General features: G+C 52.0%; 6 protein-coding genes across 6 annotated transcripts; 3 read left to right on the top strand and 3 right to left on the bottom strand.

Annotated features, from left to right (window-relative positions):
- Positions 1-4152: 4152 nt before the first annotated feature.
- atsA (Arylsulfatase) lies at positions 4153-5595 on the top strand (the record flags this gene model as incomplete). Its single annotated transcript, XM_037316888.1, has 1 exon — positions 4153-5595. The coding sequence occupies one exon, from the start codon at positions 4153-4155 to the stop codon at positions 5593-5595; it is 1443 nt and encodes a 480-aa protein (XP_037184337.1).
- Positions 5596-5782: 187 nt separating this feature from the next.
- On the bottom strand, positions 5783-7856 carry CGCA056_v001627 (uncharacterized protein; the record flags this gene model as incomplete). Its single annotated transcript, XM_037316887.1, has 3 exons — positions 5783-6407; positions 7308-7760; positions 7810-7856. 3 exons carry the CDS (start codon positions 7854-7856, stop codon positions 5783-5785), a joined length of 1125 nt encoding a protein of 374 aa, XP_037184384.1.
- A 1904-nt stretch (positions 7857-9760) lies between these two features.
- On the top strand, positions 9761-11098 carry CGCA056_v001626 (Heterokaryon incompatibility protein 6, OR allele; the record flags this gene model as incomplete). The annotated part of the gene is made up of 1 exon (XM_037316886.1): positions 9761-11098. One exon carries the CDS (start codon positions 9761-9763, stop codon positions 11096-11098), a length of 1338 nt encoding a protein of 445 aa, XP_037184383.1.
- A 724-nt stretch (positions 11099-11822) lies between these two features.
- Positions 11823-13257, top strand: Pm20d2-0 (Peptidase M20 domain-containing protein 2; the record flags this gene model as incomplete). The annotated part of the gene is made up of 2 exons (XM_037316885.1): positions 11823-12180; positions 12230-13257. 2 exons carry the CDS (start codon positions 11823-11825, stop codon positions 13255-13257), a joined length of 1386 nt encoding a protein of 461 aa, XP_037184382.1.
- Positions 13258-13468: 211 nt separating this feature from the next.
- gpr89 (Golgi pH regulator) lies at positions 13469-15106 on the bottom strand (the record flags this gene model as incomplete). The annotated part of the gene is made up of 1 exon (XM_037316884.1): positions 13469-15106. The coding sequence occupies one exon, from the start codon at positions 15104-15106 to the stop codon at positions 13469-13471; it is 1638 nt and encodes a 545-aa protein (XP_037184381.1).
- A 772-nt stretch (positions 15107-15878) lies between these two features.
- Positions 15879-18734, bottom strand: CGCA056_v001623 (Universal stress protein A family protein; the record flags this gene model as incomplete). The annotated part of the gene is made up of 3 exons (XM_037316883.1): positions 15879-16556; positions 16626-17001; positions 18343-18734. 3 exons carry the CDS (start codon positions 18732-18734, stop codon positions 15879-15881), a joined length of 1446 nt encoding a protein of 481 aa, XP_037184388.1.
- Positions 18735-19480: the final 746 nt, after the last annotated feature.

Here is a 19480-nt window from a genome sequence, read left to right as displayed (position 1 = left end):
TACAGCCTACGAACTACGACCTACGACCACGACCCAGTGTACTGTTAGAACGTATTAATCCCCAGCTTCTGTTAGCAGACCCTACTGTCGGATAGCTGACCGTAACACCCGCCTAACAAACTAGACGACGAAGCAATTATGGAGTTTCACGCTCGCCCTGCACATAGTCACCAAGGAATCATAAAGACCTAGAAATAACTACGACAACAATATAGAGAAAAGGTCACCAGAGAACAAGTGGCAAAAGCAATTAAGGACTGTGAGGTCTGCCTGAAAAGCAAACCTGCTTAACATCAGCTGTACAGCATGCTATAACCCTTGCCTGTACCGCAAACCGCCTAGCAATCCATATCCCTCGACTTCATCATCAAGCTACTGAAGTCTCAAGAACCTCTTATGGGAACACACTATGACAGCGTTCTCGTTATCGTGGATCGACTCACGAAGTATGCCTACTTCATCCCATACAAGGAAGCAAGCAACGCTGAAGAATACGCCTACATATTTCTCAAGTATATCATCGCCAACCATAGAACACCTAAGGAAATTATATCAGACAGAGACAAGATCTTCACCTCCAACTTTTGGAAATCAATTATGTCACACCTTAGCATCAAATAATTAATATCCACTGCATTCCACCTGCAGACCGACAGACAAACGGAACGAATCAACTAAATCCTCAAAACTTACCTCCACGCCTATGTTAACTACAACTAAGACAATTAGGTTATATTGCTACTAATAGCCTAGTTCGCCTATAACAGCGCAATAGGAGAAAGTACCAAGGAATCCCCCTTCTACCTCAACTATAGATTCAAACCAACCGCCTATAGAGAACCCTGAACAGGCCTAGCTGCAGTGAAAGCTGTCGCCTCAATACGCTAAATCAAGGATATCCAGGAAAACGCACGCAAAGAACTCAAATTCGTACGACAAAGAATGACAAAATTCAGCAACAAACAAAGGATTGAGGGACCAACCTTAAAAGAGGGAGATAGCGCCTATCTCATATGGCGAAACATCAAAACAAAGCGACCAAACGACAAACTCAACTATAAAAAACTTAGACCTTTCAAAATTTCACGAGTAATTTCACCAGTTAACTATAAACTCAGACTCCTAGAAACTATGAAGTGTCACCTAGTATTCCACATCTCACTTCTTAAACCAGCACTACGCAGATCACAGATAAATAATATCATCATCGTGGAAGATAACGAACCAGAATATAAAGTCGAACGAATTATCGATCATCTTAAGGAACCAGAAGGATATTGATACCTCGTCAAATAGAAAGGATATAGATATAAAGACAACATATAGGAACCAGCTAAAAATATCACTAACGCAGCAGAAGAACTCACGATCTACTAGCAATAACATTAAGAATGAGAAGTCACACTAACACCTATTATACTAGCTAAAAAGAACAGTAGATATAAGCAGATCAAGCACCCACACCACTTCACCAGACCACCTACTGAAGTAAACCAGCTGCAATAAGGAAAACTATTTATCCGCCTAGGAACACCAGAAATCAACTAAGACGCCTCCGATAAGAAGTTTGGAGTGCCTAGGTTCTAATCGCTAAGGATGATATCTAGGTCTATCGCACCAAAAGCGCCTACCGACCGCGCCTTAAGAACCAAGGAAGACTCAACAGGGGAAGGAATTAATGCCCCCTCCTCTTCAGCCACCACCAAAGTCTCCTTGCGACCCTCTTTGAACACTATTCGCTTAGCCTTGCGGACACGATCCAGTTTCGCAAGCGCCTCATTCACTTCAGCCTGCGCCTTTTGCAGCACCTCCATTCTCTTTCGAAACAGTTCCTCGGTTTCTTCCTCCTCATCGTCTAAACGCTGAGACTTAACTATCAAACGCTCCACTATATATGAATTAGCATAAACAAAACACAACAGGCCTCAGGGACTACATAAATATTAACAGATTGCGTTGTCGGAAGCATTGCACGAATGACGAGTGCCACCCACGGCGACACACTCTCTGCAAACTAAGGAGCTAGGCAGCATTTTACAGCGTAACCCCTTAGACCGACAGCGACGATAAGGCATGACTTCAAACCCGTTCTCCGCAATATTAAGGGAACGATAATAACGACGAAGAGTAGAAATCGCAGGATTTTCAGAAACGCAACCTGACATAGTGTCAGCATCATAAATCAGGAAGCATGATTGACAGATCCCCAACCTAGGACTAACGACCTACTTATGTTAGGTCTTGAGGGCAAGACCTTTAGAGAGGGGACCTGATGTTACGACCTGTAAACAAGGATAACAGCTGGACGACCCACTCGGGCGTCGGGCGGCTAGGACAGGACATTTATACTGCAGGATCATAGGAACAACAGGGACTCACTTAGAAACGGAAGAACTATAGTATAAGTCACGTGATAATAAGATAAGACTGAGCAGGCAGTGTGGATCACTGAGCGCTCAGTTGAAGTTACTGAGCGCTCACCAACAGTTAATGAGCGCTCACTGGTACCTGGTAAGGGATCAGTGATAAAGTAAAGGGTACTGTTCAGAACTTGTATATAGTATGACCCTGAGCCTGGCTCATGGTCAAACCTCCATAGCTCTTCAGCAATCAACTTAGTATTCATCCTCACGGATACTCTCAGCTTACCTTCACTGCGAATCACTTGTTGAGTCTAAGACTGATCACCTTAGCCTCTAAAGACCCGATCTACTACAGCCTACGAACTACAACCTACGACCACGACCCAGTGTACTGTTAGAACGTATCAATCCCCAGCTTCTGTTAGCAGACCCTACTGTCGGATAGCTGACCGTAACACTGTTATGCATGGATAACAGTTGAGCGACCCACTTGGGCGTCGGGCGGCTAGGACAGGACATTTATACTGCAGGATCACAGGAACAACAGGGACTCACTCAGTAACAGAAGAACTATAGTCTAAGTCACATGATGATAAGATAACGATCATATTAGATCAATATGATCCAACACAACTTAGGGGCTAAACAATCATTCTGGATCGGAATGATCCAGATCGACCTAAGGTATAAAGGAATATGTTTAGAATTAGACTTATATATAGTATAACCTTAAGCCTAGCTTATAGTCAGACTTCTATAGCTCTTCAGTAATCAACTTAGTATTTATCCTCACAGATACTCTCAGCTTACCTTCACTATAAATTACTTATTAAGTCTAAGACTGATCACCTTAGCCTCTAAAGACCTAATCTACTATCAGCCTACAACCTATAACCCAGACTATAACCCTAGTGTACTCTTATAACGTGTTAATCCCCAGCTTTTGTTAGCAGACCCTACTGTTGGATAGCTGACCGTAACACTTATAGGGGTATATAAAGAGAATGTAAATCGCTTTAATTATAAAGAGTAAGTATCTCCCTCTTTATACTACTATAACTTATTACTTTCTTAATATTAAGATACTATTACTATATTATATTAATACTATTTATTACTATTTTAAAAGTAATAATAACTCCTTTATAATTACTTAAAAGACCTAGAATAAAATATATAGATTTTTATATATATAACTTAATCCCTTAATATAAAATTTAATAATATATTAAACATATTACTATGTTTTATTAATATATTTTAATAAAATAATATATAATTAAGCTAAAATAAAATAAAATTAAGTATATTAAAATAACCTTTAAAATAAATAAGCTATATAACGTTAATTAAATTAAGTATTTTATATTATTAAAATATAGTAGTTTATTAAAAGAACTTAAGGATATATATATAATTACTATAACGTAGTAGTAGTTGATAAAAGTAGTTTACTAAATATATAGGGGGTAGTTAGAGTAAGGGGGACCTCTCATATATCCCTAGTTATACAAAAATTCACAAAAGAATTCTTCACAAAATGTTACATATTCTCTTTTAACCTCCAACCATGTAACCAGCCAAGCGACCCAATTTTCTCGTCATCGTCGCTGACGATTTGGGGTTCAGCGATACGGAGCCATATGGCTCTGAGATATCCACCCCGGCCCTGCAGCGTCTTGCCAAGGATGGTTTGCGTATGACTAACTTCCATACTGCCCCGGCATGCTCACCTACAAGATCCATGCTTCTATCAGGCACAGATAACCACATTGCTGGACTAGGCCAGATGGCCGAGTTCATGATGGGTTCGCGACAAAAGTACGACGGTCACCCAGGATACGAAGGCTATCTCAACTTTCGAGTTGCTGCTTTGCCCGAGATACTTCAGGATGCCGGCTACTTCACTCTGTGCTCGGGGAAGTGGCATCTAGGCATGACTGCCGAAACCTCGCCCTCTAGTCGTGGTTTCAGCAAGTGTCTTTCCTTTCTCCCTGGCGCTGGGAACCACCACAATTATGAGCCACAGCTTGACGCAAAACTTCCTCCGTTCATCAAGAGCTCTGGCTTCTGGATGGAGAACGACAAATTCATCGACCGCAGCAAAGACTTGCCCGAGAACTTTCATTCAAGCGACTATTTCACCGACCGCCTGCTCGGCTTTTTAGATGAGCGCACGGAAGAGGAGAAACAGAAGCCTTTCTTTGGATATCTAGCATACACTGTACCACACTGGCCACTGCAGGCACCACGAGAGAAGAATGCCAAATACCGTGGTTTGTATGACGATGGACCAAAGGCTCTCAGAGATCGACGTCTGCGCCAACTCGAGAAACTACACCTAGTCCCGGAAGATGTAATTCCAGCCCCCGTAGACGATCTTGGAGCCGTCGAATGGCATAAGAAAAGTGCACAGGATAGAGCCGTGGCATCTCGAGCCATGGAAATCTATGCCGCCATGGTGGACAAGCTCGATGACAATATCGGCCGCGTCATCGATTACCTGGAGGCCAGTGGCGAGCTCGACAACACATTCATCGTCTTCATGTCTGATAACGGTGCTGAGGGCTCAACTATGGAATTCATGCCCATCATGGGCTCACTTGACATCCAGGAGATACTTCGACAATTCTATGACAACTCGTACGAGAATATGGGCAACGCCAACTCTTTCATTATGTATGGGCCGCAATGGGCTCTTGCGGCCGCGGCACCTTCGCGAGGTTTCAAAGCCTGTACCACTGAGGGCGGCATACGGTGTCCGTGTATCGTGCGGTATCCTCCTCTTGTGAAGACGCAGGGAGGCATCAGCCACTCCTATACCAACGTCATGGACATCCTGCCTACGATGTTGGATCTGGCCGGCGTGTCACATCCTGGCACTACTTTTCGCGGTCGTAAAGTAGTCACTCCACGAGGCAAGTCCGGGGTTCCGATGCTTGGTTCCGAGACGTGCGAGGTATATGGCGAGGGTGAGGATGTTGCTGGATGGGAGCTTTTCGGCATGCGAGCGATACGGAGAGGAACTTACAAGGCTGTGCTGTTGCCTCCGCCTCATGGCACTGGCACATGGGAGCTTTATGACATTGAGAGTGACCCAGGTGAAACCAAGGACCTGGCGGCCTCACAGCCAGAGATCATGAGGCAGTTGCTTCAAGACTGGGAGGTTTATTTCTCTGAAACAGGCATAATCGAGTTTCATGTGCGAAGAGAAAAGGTCGCAGGTATGTAATTGTTAGAGATAGATAAATGACAGCATCAAAACCCGGAGCGCACGCAACAGTATCAAAACATAAACTCTCCTACGCTTCGCCTCCCTAAATTCCAGCTGTCGGGGTCAGCTCAGTATAAACCGCATCTCCGTCCATCCAGTAGCCGCCATAAGTGAACGTCAGGTGTTTCTACCAACGCCGCGGGGGCTAGCCGACGAGACAGACCAGCCTGCTCCATGATGTAGGCCATTTCTGAGGAGTTTTCGCCACCTTCTTGCCGTTGAACTCCATCTTCCCTGACAACCAGCCAAAATCATTGGCAACCCCGACAAAGCGGCTGTACCCTGCCCCGGAATGATCGCCCCCGGAAAAGTCGAGATATCCCGACCTGGTGTCATCATCAACGTCCCCGGTGCCCGTGTCTGCAACTCTCATGCGGTAGTAGATCCGATGACAGGCTTTGGTTGCGGTCTTGGTCTTTTTGGCGGGCGCGCCACTGAGGTTTCCCTGTGCCGCTCGTTTCTTCGATCTCGTGGGCTGATCGTCCTCACTGCTCTCGGACGAATCATCTTGATTGTATTTGGATAGTCCAGTATTTTCTTCCTCGGGTTGGTCGAGGTCGCAGATGGCGTCGAGCAGTTCCTCAGATTCACTCATGATCATCGTGCCTTCGAAGGCTCCAAAGTCGCAGGCAGCCTTGAGCAGTCCGTGCTTCCCGGCCCAAACGTCTAGCTTCATGTCGTCATCTGTCGGCCATTGGTCTTCAATCTTGCTGCAGCGCATACGGTATGAGCCGCAGCACTTCTGAATGTCGAAAAGTTGCGGAGCGGTGCTATTGGCATCGTCAGTCTTGGTGGTCTTTCTCGTTTTAGAGGCCTTTTCGTCTTTTGCCGAGAGGTGTTGAGGGGAAGATGGTACTTTCAAGCTAAGGTGCCTTAGGTTCAGAGTTGATCTAGACGATAGCTGAAGGAAGTCAGGGGACCCTTGTACATGTAGCAAGGGTCCTTTATTTCCATTTTCTTCCGTGGTACTTTCGAGCTTAGCCTCTTGTTATCGACATATTCAGTTGCCCTTTTTTATACGGCTTTCTGTTCATGTCTGTAACATCGAGGTGGTTCATTTATTTATACTGCGGTCTCATGATACATATCCATGACCGGCTACGGTAGTCGAGAAGCAACGTGGTTACATCATAACCTGTTCCCACTTCAGCCACCGAGTTAACGAAGCCAGCTTTCAAAAGAATAACAATAATCATTGAACAGTATGTGATTTTTTTGTTCCCGTAAACTTAAGCTTCGATGGTCAACTGCCACTGAGTGCCTGTAATAGCGATCATTCCAAGGAGCAGCCAAATTGACACCCGAATACCCCTTCTTCCCTTCGAGCCATGAATCGAGTCTGCCTCAGACACGCATGATTTTCTCGAGATGACCAGACTAAACATCAACATCTGATTTCAATAGATACGCCCCATACTTAAGTAGACCATCCACTCACACATCTGCAGCCATCTCCAACCAGCCCACAAAACATACACGGCATCCCTTGACTCATGTCTGGTTCAGTCTTAACAACCGCCTCTGTAAAGTCGACGTTGAACTGCAAGAACTCATCCAGCAAATTCCTGAAAGCTATGATCTGACTTAAATCAGACGCATGTCTCGCTGCCACCTCAGCCAAGACACTTCTCGCCATAACATCCACCCTCGAGGTTTCCGAGTAGGCATACGCTATCGCCTTGACGAAGGCATCCGTGTTCCAGAGTTTCTCAGAAGCATCCCTCAGCTTCTCCACCGCACAGCGCTTCAAACAAGACATTTCGAACTTGTCCGCGGCAACGGACATTTGAAGGTTGAACAGGATCGGATCAGCAGGCGGAGGCGTGACGTTGAGGCATGGAGTGTCGCGATAGTCGGCGTGGTACATGAAACATAAAACATTTTCCACAACCCGCGGGTTCTCATCTTGCAAATTGATGATTTGCTGGCAGTGGGGATTCTGGTGGGCATTCGCGTTTCCTAGAACCGTTGATCCCTCGAGCAGCAGGGCGGGATCGATGTCGCTATCCGGAAAAGCGTCCGCGAAGAATTTGGACTGGCTGGCGAGCACGACGCGATGGGCGTAAAAGTCTCTTTTGATACATCGTATCGTGACGTCGGAGTATTCCGGACTGTCAAAGTATCTGATAATCGTCAGAGGCAAAACCGCGGTGGCGGATAATGCCGACTTACTTCTCAAGCCCCTTGACCAAGTCCAGCGGATACGGTTTGGTCTCCATCCGCGCCAAACTTCGCAAGACCGTCCCCAAAATCTGCATATTTTGCGGTGACAAGAACAAGCGGGATTCTTGGGGACCAAACAATTGAGAAGATATCGGCCCTCCTGCGAAACGACCAAGGCGAGCTGTCTTTACTGATGCCGAGAAAACTTTCATTCTCAACCCAACGTCAATTGCAGTCGACTTCCATTTTATAACTTTCCCCCGCCAAGCGTTGGGGCTGCCGCCCGATCCCCCGCGATGTCTCGTCGAGATACCTCTGACTTCCCGATTAGGCAAACGTGTGTCTCTCAATCGGCATTGGCGTTTGGGGCTGCTGCAGCGCCGTCCATTCTGCATGAGCTCACTAAAACAGGGATAATCATCCTTAACCGCATGTCGTGCAGTTTGGTAACAAAGGTGGTAAACGTACCCAGGGTTGCATTTGAACCAATGGAAAACGTTCCGAGGTCAGACACTGCTGCAGTCGCGGGGCTGAACGGATGTTTCCCTCGAATCTGACGATTACAATTTTTGGACCGAGACACATGACTACTGGACCTCAATGCACGTGTGTTTGGTATGTAGCAGGCGCCCTTGTCTCGCTCAGTCTGGATTAAATAGGAAGCTCGTACAAAGTGCGAGGGAACGACATCGATCGACGTATTGGGAGGATGCTGTATTCGGACTACACTCTTTTCCCCAATATGAGCATATCAAGGACCTGCTTTAGAACATGGAGTACAGTTCTATTGGTCTTACAGGGGAATCTCTCGCTCTTGGCTGCATCGATGCGATCTTGTCATTTGCGACAGGATAAGGATTTGTAGTGTAGCACGTGGCTCGAAAGGCCTTCTGCATTTACTGCGTTCATTTTACTTCCTCTGGGCACCCGAGGTACTTTCATGATCTAAACCACTCGTACCCACTCTATTTTGGAGTTCATGAAGTCGTTCATCTTGAACTAATGGCCGCGGTGGCTCGTGTGCTTTTGCGAGTCCCAGAGGTTGCGATATTAGACCTTGCATACTCTATGGAGTGCTCGAAGTTCTTTCTCAAACCACCCAAGGCCTGCATTGTCCCCATCACCTTGGGAAAAGTTTTCTGAGGGTTCTATGAAGTGGTTCGCGACTTAAGACAATAGCCATTAGCGCATGGCCCGGAGAGTTCTGTCATCTATTATGTAGGTATGAACGATGCAGAGCGTTAAGACGACAGAGACGACACCCAGGACGATGGCAGTGGCATTTGAGTTAAAAAGGTAAAGATGTGTGGTAATGGAACAGACCGTGTCCAATGCAAGTAGAGCTCCGTCCGTGTAGCTATGGAGAGGTATGCTCCCAGACAGCAGAATCCAGTATAAAATACCGCTGTACACGGTCTTGCAAATTGTGTCGAATCTATGTCCCTATGGTTTACAATGTCAATTACGCGATGAACTTGAGATCTTGGAAACCATTAAAGTAGGTACTTGCACCCGGAGCCCAAGGTTTTGAATGAAATTTTAGGGATCAGTCCTTTCTCGAAAAGCTCTACAACATCCATGGATGCTTGGGTTCTTCCACCTTTCGCCTACTAGAATGTCAAGAACACACGGTGCCAACACGCGCCCTTGGTAGGCACCCCGTTGTACCCGGTTACCAACCAGTAGTAATCGATTTTGCTGTGCCCCAAACAGCTGCGCCTACTTTCAGCCAATACATTTATTACAGCCCGTCTGCGCCGCACCGTTGATGCCTGGCAATTTTCCAAATTTATATTGGGCGGTGACGGCTTGCCCTGAAGTCAGGCAACGGTGAAGAACTGTCGATCCAGATAAGAAACCAAGCGTTCAACATATTGTCTTTTGATTCTGGACCAAACACGATTGTCGATCCCTTCATTGAGGCTTTTCTTCCGACTTTTTTTCGCAATTACAATTACCGATGTACACTGTACTAGACCCCACTAAACGCGAAGTCCGCCTCCTCAGGCTGCTCGCCGGTAACAAGGCGGACGGTATCATCTGTAAACTCCACACGACATCCTTGGACAGCCCCGATGGCTATGAAGCTCTTTCATATGTATGGGGTGACTCGAGCGACACACGCACCATTACAGTTCAACAGACGGTCAAAAATGTCACCGTGAACCTCGAGGCGGCGCTGCGCCATCTTCGATATCCTGACCGAGCACGCATGCTCTGGGTGGACGTTCTCTGCATCGATCAGGAGAATGTCCAGGAGCGTAATCAGCAAGTCCGATGGATGAGTGACATTTACTCAAGCGCAACCCAAGTCGTGGTATGGCTCGGTCCAGCGACGTCGGTGGGATTCAAAGCTATGGCTATTATCGAAAAATATGCCGCCGACAGCGAGTTGCACTGGCCAGATCTAAAGCACGATCTCGTTCAGTTGTTTCAGATGTATCATTTTCTCCACAACGAATGGTGGTCGCGCGTTTGGACGGTCCAAGAGGCTGTTCTTGCAAGACAAGTGACATACCAGTACGGCCCGCGGCTGCTATCGGAGTCCGATCTGCTCAAAGCAGCAGCAAGCTACAGGAATCACGTATTTGTAAGACGTTGCTGCTATTCCGCCCTCGAAAGAAACAAATCACTCATTACTACCACCGCCAACATCACTGTTGGAATGGAAACGCTGCTGGACTTGGCCAGTATTCGAGCCAACCTGCAGAAAGAGAAATTGCGGTTCGACGAGGTGATTGCGAAATTTCGTACGAGAAGAGCAACAGACCCCCGCGACAAAGTCTTTGGGTGGTTAGGCATATCGCGAGGCGTCAGAACGGCTTCGATCGACTACGCCCTCACTGCTGCTCAAGTCTTCGAGGCGACGACGCGGGAGATTATGAGCTACTGCAAGAACCTGGATATTCTCAGCCACTGCGCAAATCAAGCTTATCGGGAGACAACAACTGCCGGGCTTCCTTCTTGGGTTCCAGATTGGGGGGCCGAATACCACCCAAACGACGGCCTGTCTGGTGATTTCTATCTGACCACCCATCGTCTTGCTTTTCTAGACGTCTACAATGCCTGCGGGAAGCTTACTTATACACCCTGTTCCAACTTCGAAGAGAACATTCTCTGCTTACAAGGGGTGCTTTGCGCTAGGATTGAGAAAGCCGGGCGCTTGGAAAGAATTCTCATGGCTGAAACGGGCCCCGAGTACCTCTTTGAGTGGTGGGAGATGCTGAACGTCGACGGGAACCCCAACCGGCCATACCGCGGAGGGGGTACCATTTCAGACGCATTTTGGCGTTCATGAATTGATGTACGGGCAGGCGGTGGCGAGGGTTGAGCAGGGAGTTGAGGAGTTGCAGGTGTTCAATCTACACTGAGCATGGATTACCAAACGAACTGTTTGGGATCACTTTGAAAATCTGAGTATCTGATAAAATGGGAAAAGGCAAACTGACTCTGCATCTTCGTCAAAACCTTGAACGACCTTCAATGCAAGCAAATCTTGAGTCCTGATTGGCGGCCAATACACCCATAAGGCGTCTCGGTCTCTCAAAGAAAAGACTTTTGATCGGCTACATAACATCAATCTTGTCATTTGCGACAGAAAAAAAAAACCCGCCCCTCCAATGGTGTAAGTCGGAACCGACAACCGCATCGAATTCAACGAGTGGAAATTTCACAACCTGTCGGCAACCCATAAGTTCTGCTCCAACAGCACCGGCACAGGCCTCTTAATCCCTCCTACAAGCAGCGAGAGCGCTAGCCTAGAATGGCAGCTTGCAATCGCAAGCCACCCGCGATTCAAGCTGGACCCCGGGAGATAACCGGCCGGCGTCGGAGCCCCTCCGCTCGGGGAACCCAAACCCACCGAGGTAGCTACCTCACCTCACCAGCCTCTCATTCGCGTCGTGTCGCAACTCTTATCACCAGCCTCACCTCTCATCCTTCACTTCCATCTCACACCAACCTCAAGCACAAGTCTCAAGATGGCACCCTCAGATTCTCACCGCAACCGCACGCATCTCAAAATGGCAACTCCAATCCCACCAAATGCCATCGAGGCAGAAGACGACGATGACTTCGTTTTCATCTCCCAATCAGACTGCAAACCATCCACCAAACGTACCTCCTTCTCGACGCCCCTCGACGAAATCTCCGCCATCGTAGACTCCTTCGCCGAAGACCTCTGGCCCGTCAACAAGAAGATCCACGACAACCCTGAACTAGGCTACAAAGAGTTCATCGCCCACGACACCCTCACAGCCTTCATGCGCTCCCGCCCGGGCTGGTCCGTCACCCCCTCCGCCTACGGCATCGAGACCGCCTGGGTCGCCGTCTACGACACCGGCCGCAAAGGCCCCGTGGTCTCCTTCAACGCCGAGATGGGTACGCCCCTCTCCTCTCCACTCCCTCCATCCCCTCTAACACCTCCCAGACTGCCTCCCCGGCATAGGCCACGCCTGCGGCCACAACCTAATCGCCTCCGCCTCCGTCGCCGGCGCCCTCGCCACCGCCCTCTACCTCTCCCGCCACCCCTCCCTCCCAGGCAAAGTCGTCCTCTACGGCACCCCCGCCGAGGAAGGCGGCGGCGGCAAGATTCGCCTCCTCCGCGCCGGCGCCTACGCCGCCCACGGCGTCGACCTCAACCTCATCTCACACCCAGGCATCGTCGCCGACACCTCCCTCATGCGCACCTCCGCCTACACCTCCTTCTCGGTGGAGTACTTCGGCCGCGAGGCCCACGCCGCCGCGAACCCCTGGCTGGGCATCAACGCCCTCGACGCCCTCGTCACCGCCTACACCGCGCTCTCCGCGCTGCGCCAGCAGACCATGCCCGGCGACGTGATCCAGGGCAACATCACCTCGGGCGGCGCGCGGCCGAACATCATCCACGCGTACGCCGCGGGGGATTTCGTCGTGCGCGCCGACAGTCAGGCGCGCTTGAGGGAGCTGCGCGCGCAGGTGCAGCGCTGTTTTGAAGCGGGCGCGCTCGCCACGGGCGCGAAGCTGAAGGTCACCGAGACGGGGAGCTACAAGGACCACGTGCCGAACCGGCCCTTGGGGCGCAGCTACACACGCGCGTGGAACGCGCTGTCCACGAAAGACGGGAAGGGGAAGATTCCCCTGGATGAGGACGTGGACGAGATCCGCGGACGGACGATGGCGAGCACGGATCAGGGGGATATCAGCTACGCGATGCCGAGTCTGAGTGTGGGCTTTGCGATTCCGCCGGGGGAGGGCGGGCAGGGCCCGCATAACCCCGAGTTCGCGGCGGCGGCGGGGACGCGGGAGGCGTATGAGATTAGTTTGAAGGTCGGCAAGGGGCTGGCGGCGGTGGCGGTGGATGTGTTTACGAAGGAGGGGTTGTTGGAGGAGGTGAAGAGGGCTTGGAGGAGGGATATGGGGATGGAGGAGAAGGAGGAGGGTGTGAGGACGAGGGGCTTGCTGAGTTGGTGGATATGATGGCTGTGTAGGTCTGCGAGATGATTGTAAGATGGGAAAAGGCGAACCTGGTTATAATGCTGCATGTCATCGAAATAAAAAACAGAAAGTTCATGATAAAAGCTCATTGATACTTTACAATGGTCCCATGATATCCCTAATCGCTAACAATACACGCCCGACTCCTCATAAAGCTAATATCAAGACAATTCTTCTAAAATCCCTCATGTCCTCACATCCTCTTCGCCCCCATCTCCTCGCTCCCGAAGTCATCCCACTCCTCCCGCCCAATCTTCCTCGAAATCCACACTCCCACGCCCGTCACCGCGCAGCTTCCCAGGAACCACCCCTCAAACCACCAGTCGACAAACCGCGGCTCCAGCGCCCCCTCCAGCGCATCCCCGACTGCGCTGCCCATCTCCCGCGGCAGGTTGCTCCGCAGCAGCAACGCCGCGCTGATCACGTACACCGCCGCCACCTGCCCGATCACCAGCGCCAGGTTCGCCTGCGCCTGGTACAGCAAGCCCGGCATCCACTTGCTGAAGAGGCGGAACGTCTGCAGCACGCTGTTGGCGCTCGCCGCGAGAATTACCCCCGATAACAGGAACGAAATCTGCCGCGCCCACGCGATCTGGTCCAGCTTCGGGTCCCAGTGCCGCGCCAGCAGGCCCAGGAAGCGGTTGATCGGGTCCGAGGAGCTGAAGCTCGCCGCCGGGTAGTACGCCCGCCGCAGCGTCGCCATCATCGTCGCCAGGATGCGGTACAGGCAGTAGAGGCTGAAGACAAAGTGCGGCACCGCGAGGACCTTGCCCCACGCCGTCTTGGCCCGCTCGTCCGCCTCTCGCCGGCTGCGCATCATGCCCAGGCTCGCGCCCAGGTTCGCTTCCATCGTCTCGAGCCCGGCAATCTCCAGCCGCAGCGCCTTCATCTCCGCCTCGTCGCCATTCATCCCCCTCACGGCGCCCAGCATCTTGCCCATGAACCCGCCCGATGAAGAGCTGCTTGCCGCAGCCGCCGCCGCGTCGCGCGCCTTCCGCTCCAGCGCCTGCAGCCGGTGTCTCTTCGTAATCAGCATCTCGTTCGTCGCCTCCAGCCCGGCCTCCTTCCTTGTAATATCCGTCTCCGTCACAGGCCTCTTGCGCCGGTCATTAACGGCGCCCAGCGTGTGCCACGGGCTCGACACCGCAGCGAACCCGCTCAGCATCGCCATCAGCGAGATCCCAATCACCCCGATCCGCTCCAGACACGCCCTCAACACGCCCCCTCCCGGCGTCTTCTCCAGCCCGACCATCCTCCCCAGGCTCCAAAACGCAAACAGCCACCCCGCAAACACGGCGCCCTGCACCCCCCACGCCACCCTCGGCACGCGGCCCCTCCCGTCCCTCTGGAGACTCCACCCCGCCCCCGCCACCACGCTCTGGATCTCCAGGAACGGGATCACGCCGACCAGCAGCACCAGCAGCGTCGGCACCGTCACCCTCAACCCGACCTCCCGCGCCCGCGTCCCCACCACGTCCGAGACCTCGCACAGGATCAGCTCACCCAGCACCGTCGCCAGCCCGACCGTCACGCAGAACACCCCCGCCGCGACCCGCCGCCGCGCGCTCTTCTGCCCGTGCTCCGCGTGCGCCTGCCGCAGCGTCGCCGGCGCGTGGGCGGGCAGGTAGTGGTCCTCGCCGTCGTGCGCGTCGTGAACGCGGGCGAGCCGCGGGAAGATGGAGCGGTTGGCGACCGTCGCGACGGCGGCGAAGGTGAGGAGGAACGGCGACAGCGAGAATATCAGCCCCAGCGTTGAGGGGGCGGCGTTGGGGTCCACGGCCGCGCATGCGTCCTCGTCGCAGGCGGACGAGAAGAAGCGGAACCAGTGCATCTGGGGCAGCTTGTGGCGGGGCTTTCGCGCGCTGTCGGGATCGAATGGGCGTGGGACATGTGTCTGTGGAGGTGGTAGTATTCGTCGTCGTGCTCGGATTGCGACAAATGCAGCATCGCTTAGTGTCGGCGAGCTGTGTGGTTTTTTTTTTTTTTTGTGTGTGTTTCGAGGTGAGATTTCAACGCGGGATTCGCAAGGCTGGGGTCGACATTGTCTGCGGTATGTTGTCGATCTGTTCGGACAACCGTTGCTGAGACGGGCGTTGGGAGGACAAGGTATCGTATTCGTCACGCTTTGTCGGAGTTTGTTCCAGCCACGATGACCTGGCCTTAGCTGGAGCTACAGCCACATTTGGTGGGTGAAGCCACCCAGGGCCCCGCCGGGCTGCTGCAAGTGGCCAATCGACGTGGAGGAAAGACTCACTCACTGCAGCTTAATGGGGAGCTGTCCTTCGCATCTTATGCAGGTTGGTTGAGAGGCCGCTTGAGCAGTGCTACATTGCGTCACGATATGGGGAAGCATAAAATGGTACCTGGTCAGTTCTCTCTTTTATTGGGTATCTACCCGTGGGCTTCTTCATAACGAGACCTACGCCAAACACTATCGCGACCTGGTCATCTTGGGCGACCTTTGCAACGCATCCTCTGGAATAAAAATACCCTGCCCACGTTGGCAACCAAAACGCCTCTCCGTAGATGATGTATTCCTGTACGTCTTTTGATCTCATTCCCTAGAGACCAGCATCAATTCGCTAGCATTCCCGTCCGTAGCATCAACCGGTGCTACTAGTGCGCGACTCCTTCGAGTCGTCATCCTCATCATCCTCTGCATTTCCGGTAGAGTCAAGACTCGACTTCCGGTTCTCGCGGAGCAGAGCGGCAGCCTCACCGACCTCCATCTTGTGGAGCCTCTCTTTCTGGTTCGAGTTGATGAGCTGGTCGCCGGACACGATTTCGAATTCGTCTTCCTCCTCATCGTCGTCGTCGTCGCTATCGCCAGTCGTGCTAGGCGGTGCTTTGGCCGATGCTGCAGACGTAGTCTGTGACAGGTTGCTGTACCCTCTTGGCTGTAGATACGAATTGGGGTCGATTGGCTTGATGGTGGGATCGAAAGAAGCAGGCAATCCAAGTGCCTTCGCCACCTGGTGGGCCTCCTCGTCCGGTGTATGCCTGATTTCGACCTCGTACATGCTGCTGCGCTCGCTATCGGCCTCATGCTTGCCCCCCGTTGCCGATAGCATTTTGACATATGTCTGTCGCTCCGAGTCGTTTTGTCTCTTATTCTTCTTTTTCTCTCGCTTCTCGGTCGGGCGAACGACAACGACGGGAACCGGGGAGTACTGCAGACAGTACTTGGAGAAGGAGTTTCGGGTGTTGACGAGGCCTTGGAGACCTCCGAGTGATCGACCACGGGTACCTACGATGAGCATAGCAGGTTGGTAGATTTGGATCTGAGTTCATATTCGTCAGCTTTGCGCTTTCCAGTGAGTTCGCCAGGAGATTTCAGCGTGGCCACTCACCAGCTTCTGGAAGGTCGAGTGCAGTTTTCCGCAGGCGTATTCCAAAACAACACTGATGGCTCGGTTTGCGCCGTTGCGCTTCAGAATCGACTCCATAACCTTATTGGCATCCTTTTGGTACGCATCGTTATCGGTGCGCACTTCCTTCTCAATGACGCGCACGCACACAATCTCGTCGCCATCATCGACAAGCTCGTCGAGCAGCCATTGCAACGCATAGTCGGAATAGGAGTGCTCGTCGACGCCGACCATGAATGTGCGCGACCTCCTCTGGGCCTGGTACCCCTTATGTCTGACATTCAACGTCAGCGACGGCGTGTTGTTCTTAGTGGCTTCGCCCAGCGGCAGATTGTCGAATGCGACATGTGTCTGGAACCTGTCCGGCGTGGGGGTTTGAGTTAGCGTTGCCATTAAGAAACGATGTCAGCGAGAAGCAAAGCCCGCAACGAGTTGTGCGACGAAGTTTTTGTTTGACGAAGACGCGATAGAAAAGATGTGCAGTGTGAAAATGGACACGGCGACTGGCCAGGATTGGGGAAGAAAAATCGACAAGCGCCTTGGGTGTTGCGTTTGGTGGTGAGACAGAGGCTTGGAGGCAGCCGACGCCAAAAGCAGGGAAACTGGCTGGATGGATTGCGACACAGCACTGACAGCGTCCGTTCCCCCTCCAGCTTGGGTACGGCTCATTCCGGGCCAAGCGTGGCTGTGGATGAGCGACTTTGGCGCCTCCTCGGCCTCCTTTGTGAAGGGTAAACGAAGAGGCACAGGCGCAATCAGCGGGGTAGTGGGGTCAATGATGAACAGCCCTGGCGAATTGCAGCGCTTCCTCTTCTAGCAGTGTCGTGTGATCGTGTGGGAGATTGCAACGTTCTGCTGGCCGCTGCATTCGGATGGAGGGGGATAAACCGTGCGGCCATGGTCGAGAGGCTTCAACACCGTAGACGATGACGCCTTCCTCCTCCGCCTCTTGGATATTTTTTGTTGTTTGTTGTTTGTGCAGTGGGCGCAATCCCAGGCAGTTCGTCCTAGCAACAACATTGGCAACTCGGTTGATGCTTGTTTCGCATGAAGAAGGGGTCCTTTCCCGCAGAGACGCCGTCATGACTAAGGTTAGACTTGGGATGCGGCGGCGGCGGTGTCGTCGAACCCCACCATTCCCGGGCCAGCTCCACGACCGTCAGACACTGGAGTCAGCACCCGCATCCCGCATCCCCCGTCTTTGGCAGCTTTCAATGGGCAGCCAGTCGACAGTCGCATTTTCCCCCGCATCAAGCATGCTGCCCAACTGCTGCTTTGGGAAGTCATCAGAGGTGGGTACGTGTGAGTGACGGCCGCACACTACGAGTCCAAACCATCCTTCATGTACTGTTGTTTGTGCCAGCCAGGACAAGTTGGCTTGCAGATATGCCGCGGAAACGTCGGCTGTGACTGGACCCAGGAGGGTCTTCATTCGTTCCATGTTGCCAATCGACTGGAAGAGCTGCTGCACTGCGTGAGGTATACAGATATCACGGTAGGTAAGGCAGCATAAGCATATGAGCTAGACTGGCTCCCAAGCCACACTGCAGCTTGTGCATCCGACTTTGCCAGCGACATTGCCCATCTTTGCTCGACCTTACAAAAGGTTCGGCTGCCCCAACTCGGAGCCTCAACGTCCAACGTCTCTGGTGGAGTGTGCATTTTAAACGAGAGACAGCGAGGAAATTGTTGCGCTCACCTGTCATGAGCAGGAGACGACGCTCTAATGCGCTCCTTGTCTGTTGTTCTCTTGGCTCCTTGCGGCAGCGATAGGTTCCGAACCGGTGCAAACGTCAGCGATCCTATCGACGACCCCCTATGCCTTCCGGCGAACGACTCGGTCCTGGACGATTCGGCAGAGAAGCTTCCTTTTGCGCTTTCCAAAGACGGACTTGCAAAGCTCGAGAGTGTCGTAGCACGGCTCAACGCTCCAGCATCTCCACCCTTGGCATCCTCCTCTTTCTTCTGCGACTCGAGAGAGAAGTAATCGGCCTTGGACTTGTCTTTGGGCTGCAACGGGGTCTTGGGCGAAATGTCCGCCGAGTCGGGGCTCTGGACGGGGAGCGTCGTACGGGGGCTAGGACCCGACATCGTGTGTCGTCGGGGAGGGTTCTGAGTCTGCGGTGGCGGTGAAGGTTTTGGCAAAGATATCTTGCGCGGCGGCGGGGGCAGCGGCGGCGAGGGTGTGTCTTTTGTGGATTTCTTGTTCTTCTTTTTTGAGCTTTGGGGCAGCAGGAATACGCTACGCCAGTTGTCCGTTGGCCGCATCGGTAGGCTTCACGACAGCTGTGGAAACCCGGTCAGCATGAGGGACTGAGGGAGCAATTCGCGGCCAGCAGATGTTGGTTGCAAAGTCGCACTTCGGCTGGACCCCTAAAAGAGTGGATCGCAGTCGCGAAACGAGACGTCTTCCGTGGACCGACCAGCTGAAAGAAAGAAATAGCCCCAACGGTGTGGATTTACGCGCGGAGATGGCTGATGGTGGACTGACTACACGGTCTAAAGCAGGAAAGGGGCGTCTGTCGACTGGCTTGCGAATCGAACAGAGACGGTCAGAGCGTTTCTGGCCGTTGTGTGCTCCTGGCAAGATACGATGGCTCGGACGGGTGCGACGGTACGAATACAGGCAGAGGGCGGTAGTTGTGGTTGTTGGCACGGGTCGATGCTGATTCAGGTGAAGTCTGATGTGGTATTGGCTTTTACTTTTGCTTTGCCATGTGCGGGAAACCTTCTGTGTAATAAGGCTGGTCGACAAAAAGGTAATTTTCGAAGGAGGAGGATCCGAAAAAAAAAGACTGGGCGAAGAGAAAAAGAAAAAAAAACTCCGGCGTTGGCGA

The sequence above is a fragment of the Colletotrichum aenigma genome (assembly GCF_013390185.1).
Source record: "Colletotrichum aenigma strain Cg56 chromosome Unknown KSG_Cg56_contig01, whole genome shotgun sequence".
Taxonomy (NCBI): domain Eukaryota; kingdom Fungi; phylum Ascomycota; class Sordariomycetes; order Glomerellales; family Glomerellaceae; genus Colletotrichum; species Colletotrichum aenigma.
The sequence above is the reverse complement of the archived record's forward strand: the minus strand, read 5'-3'. Positions and strand labels throughout refer to the sequence as shown.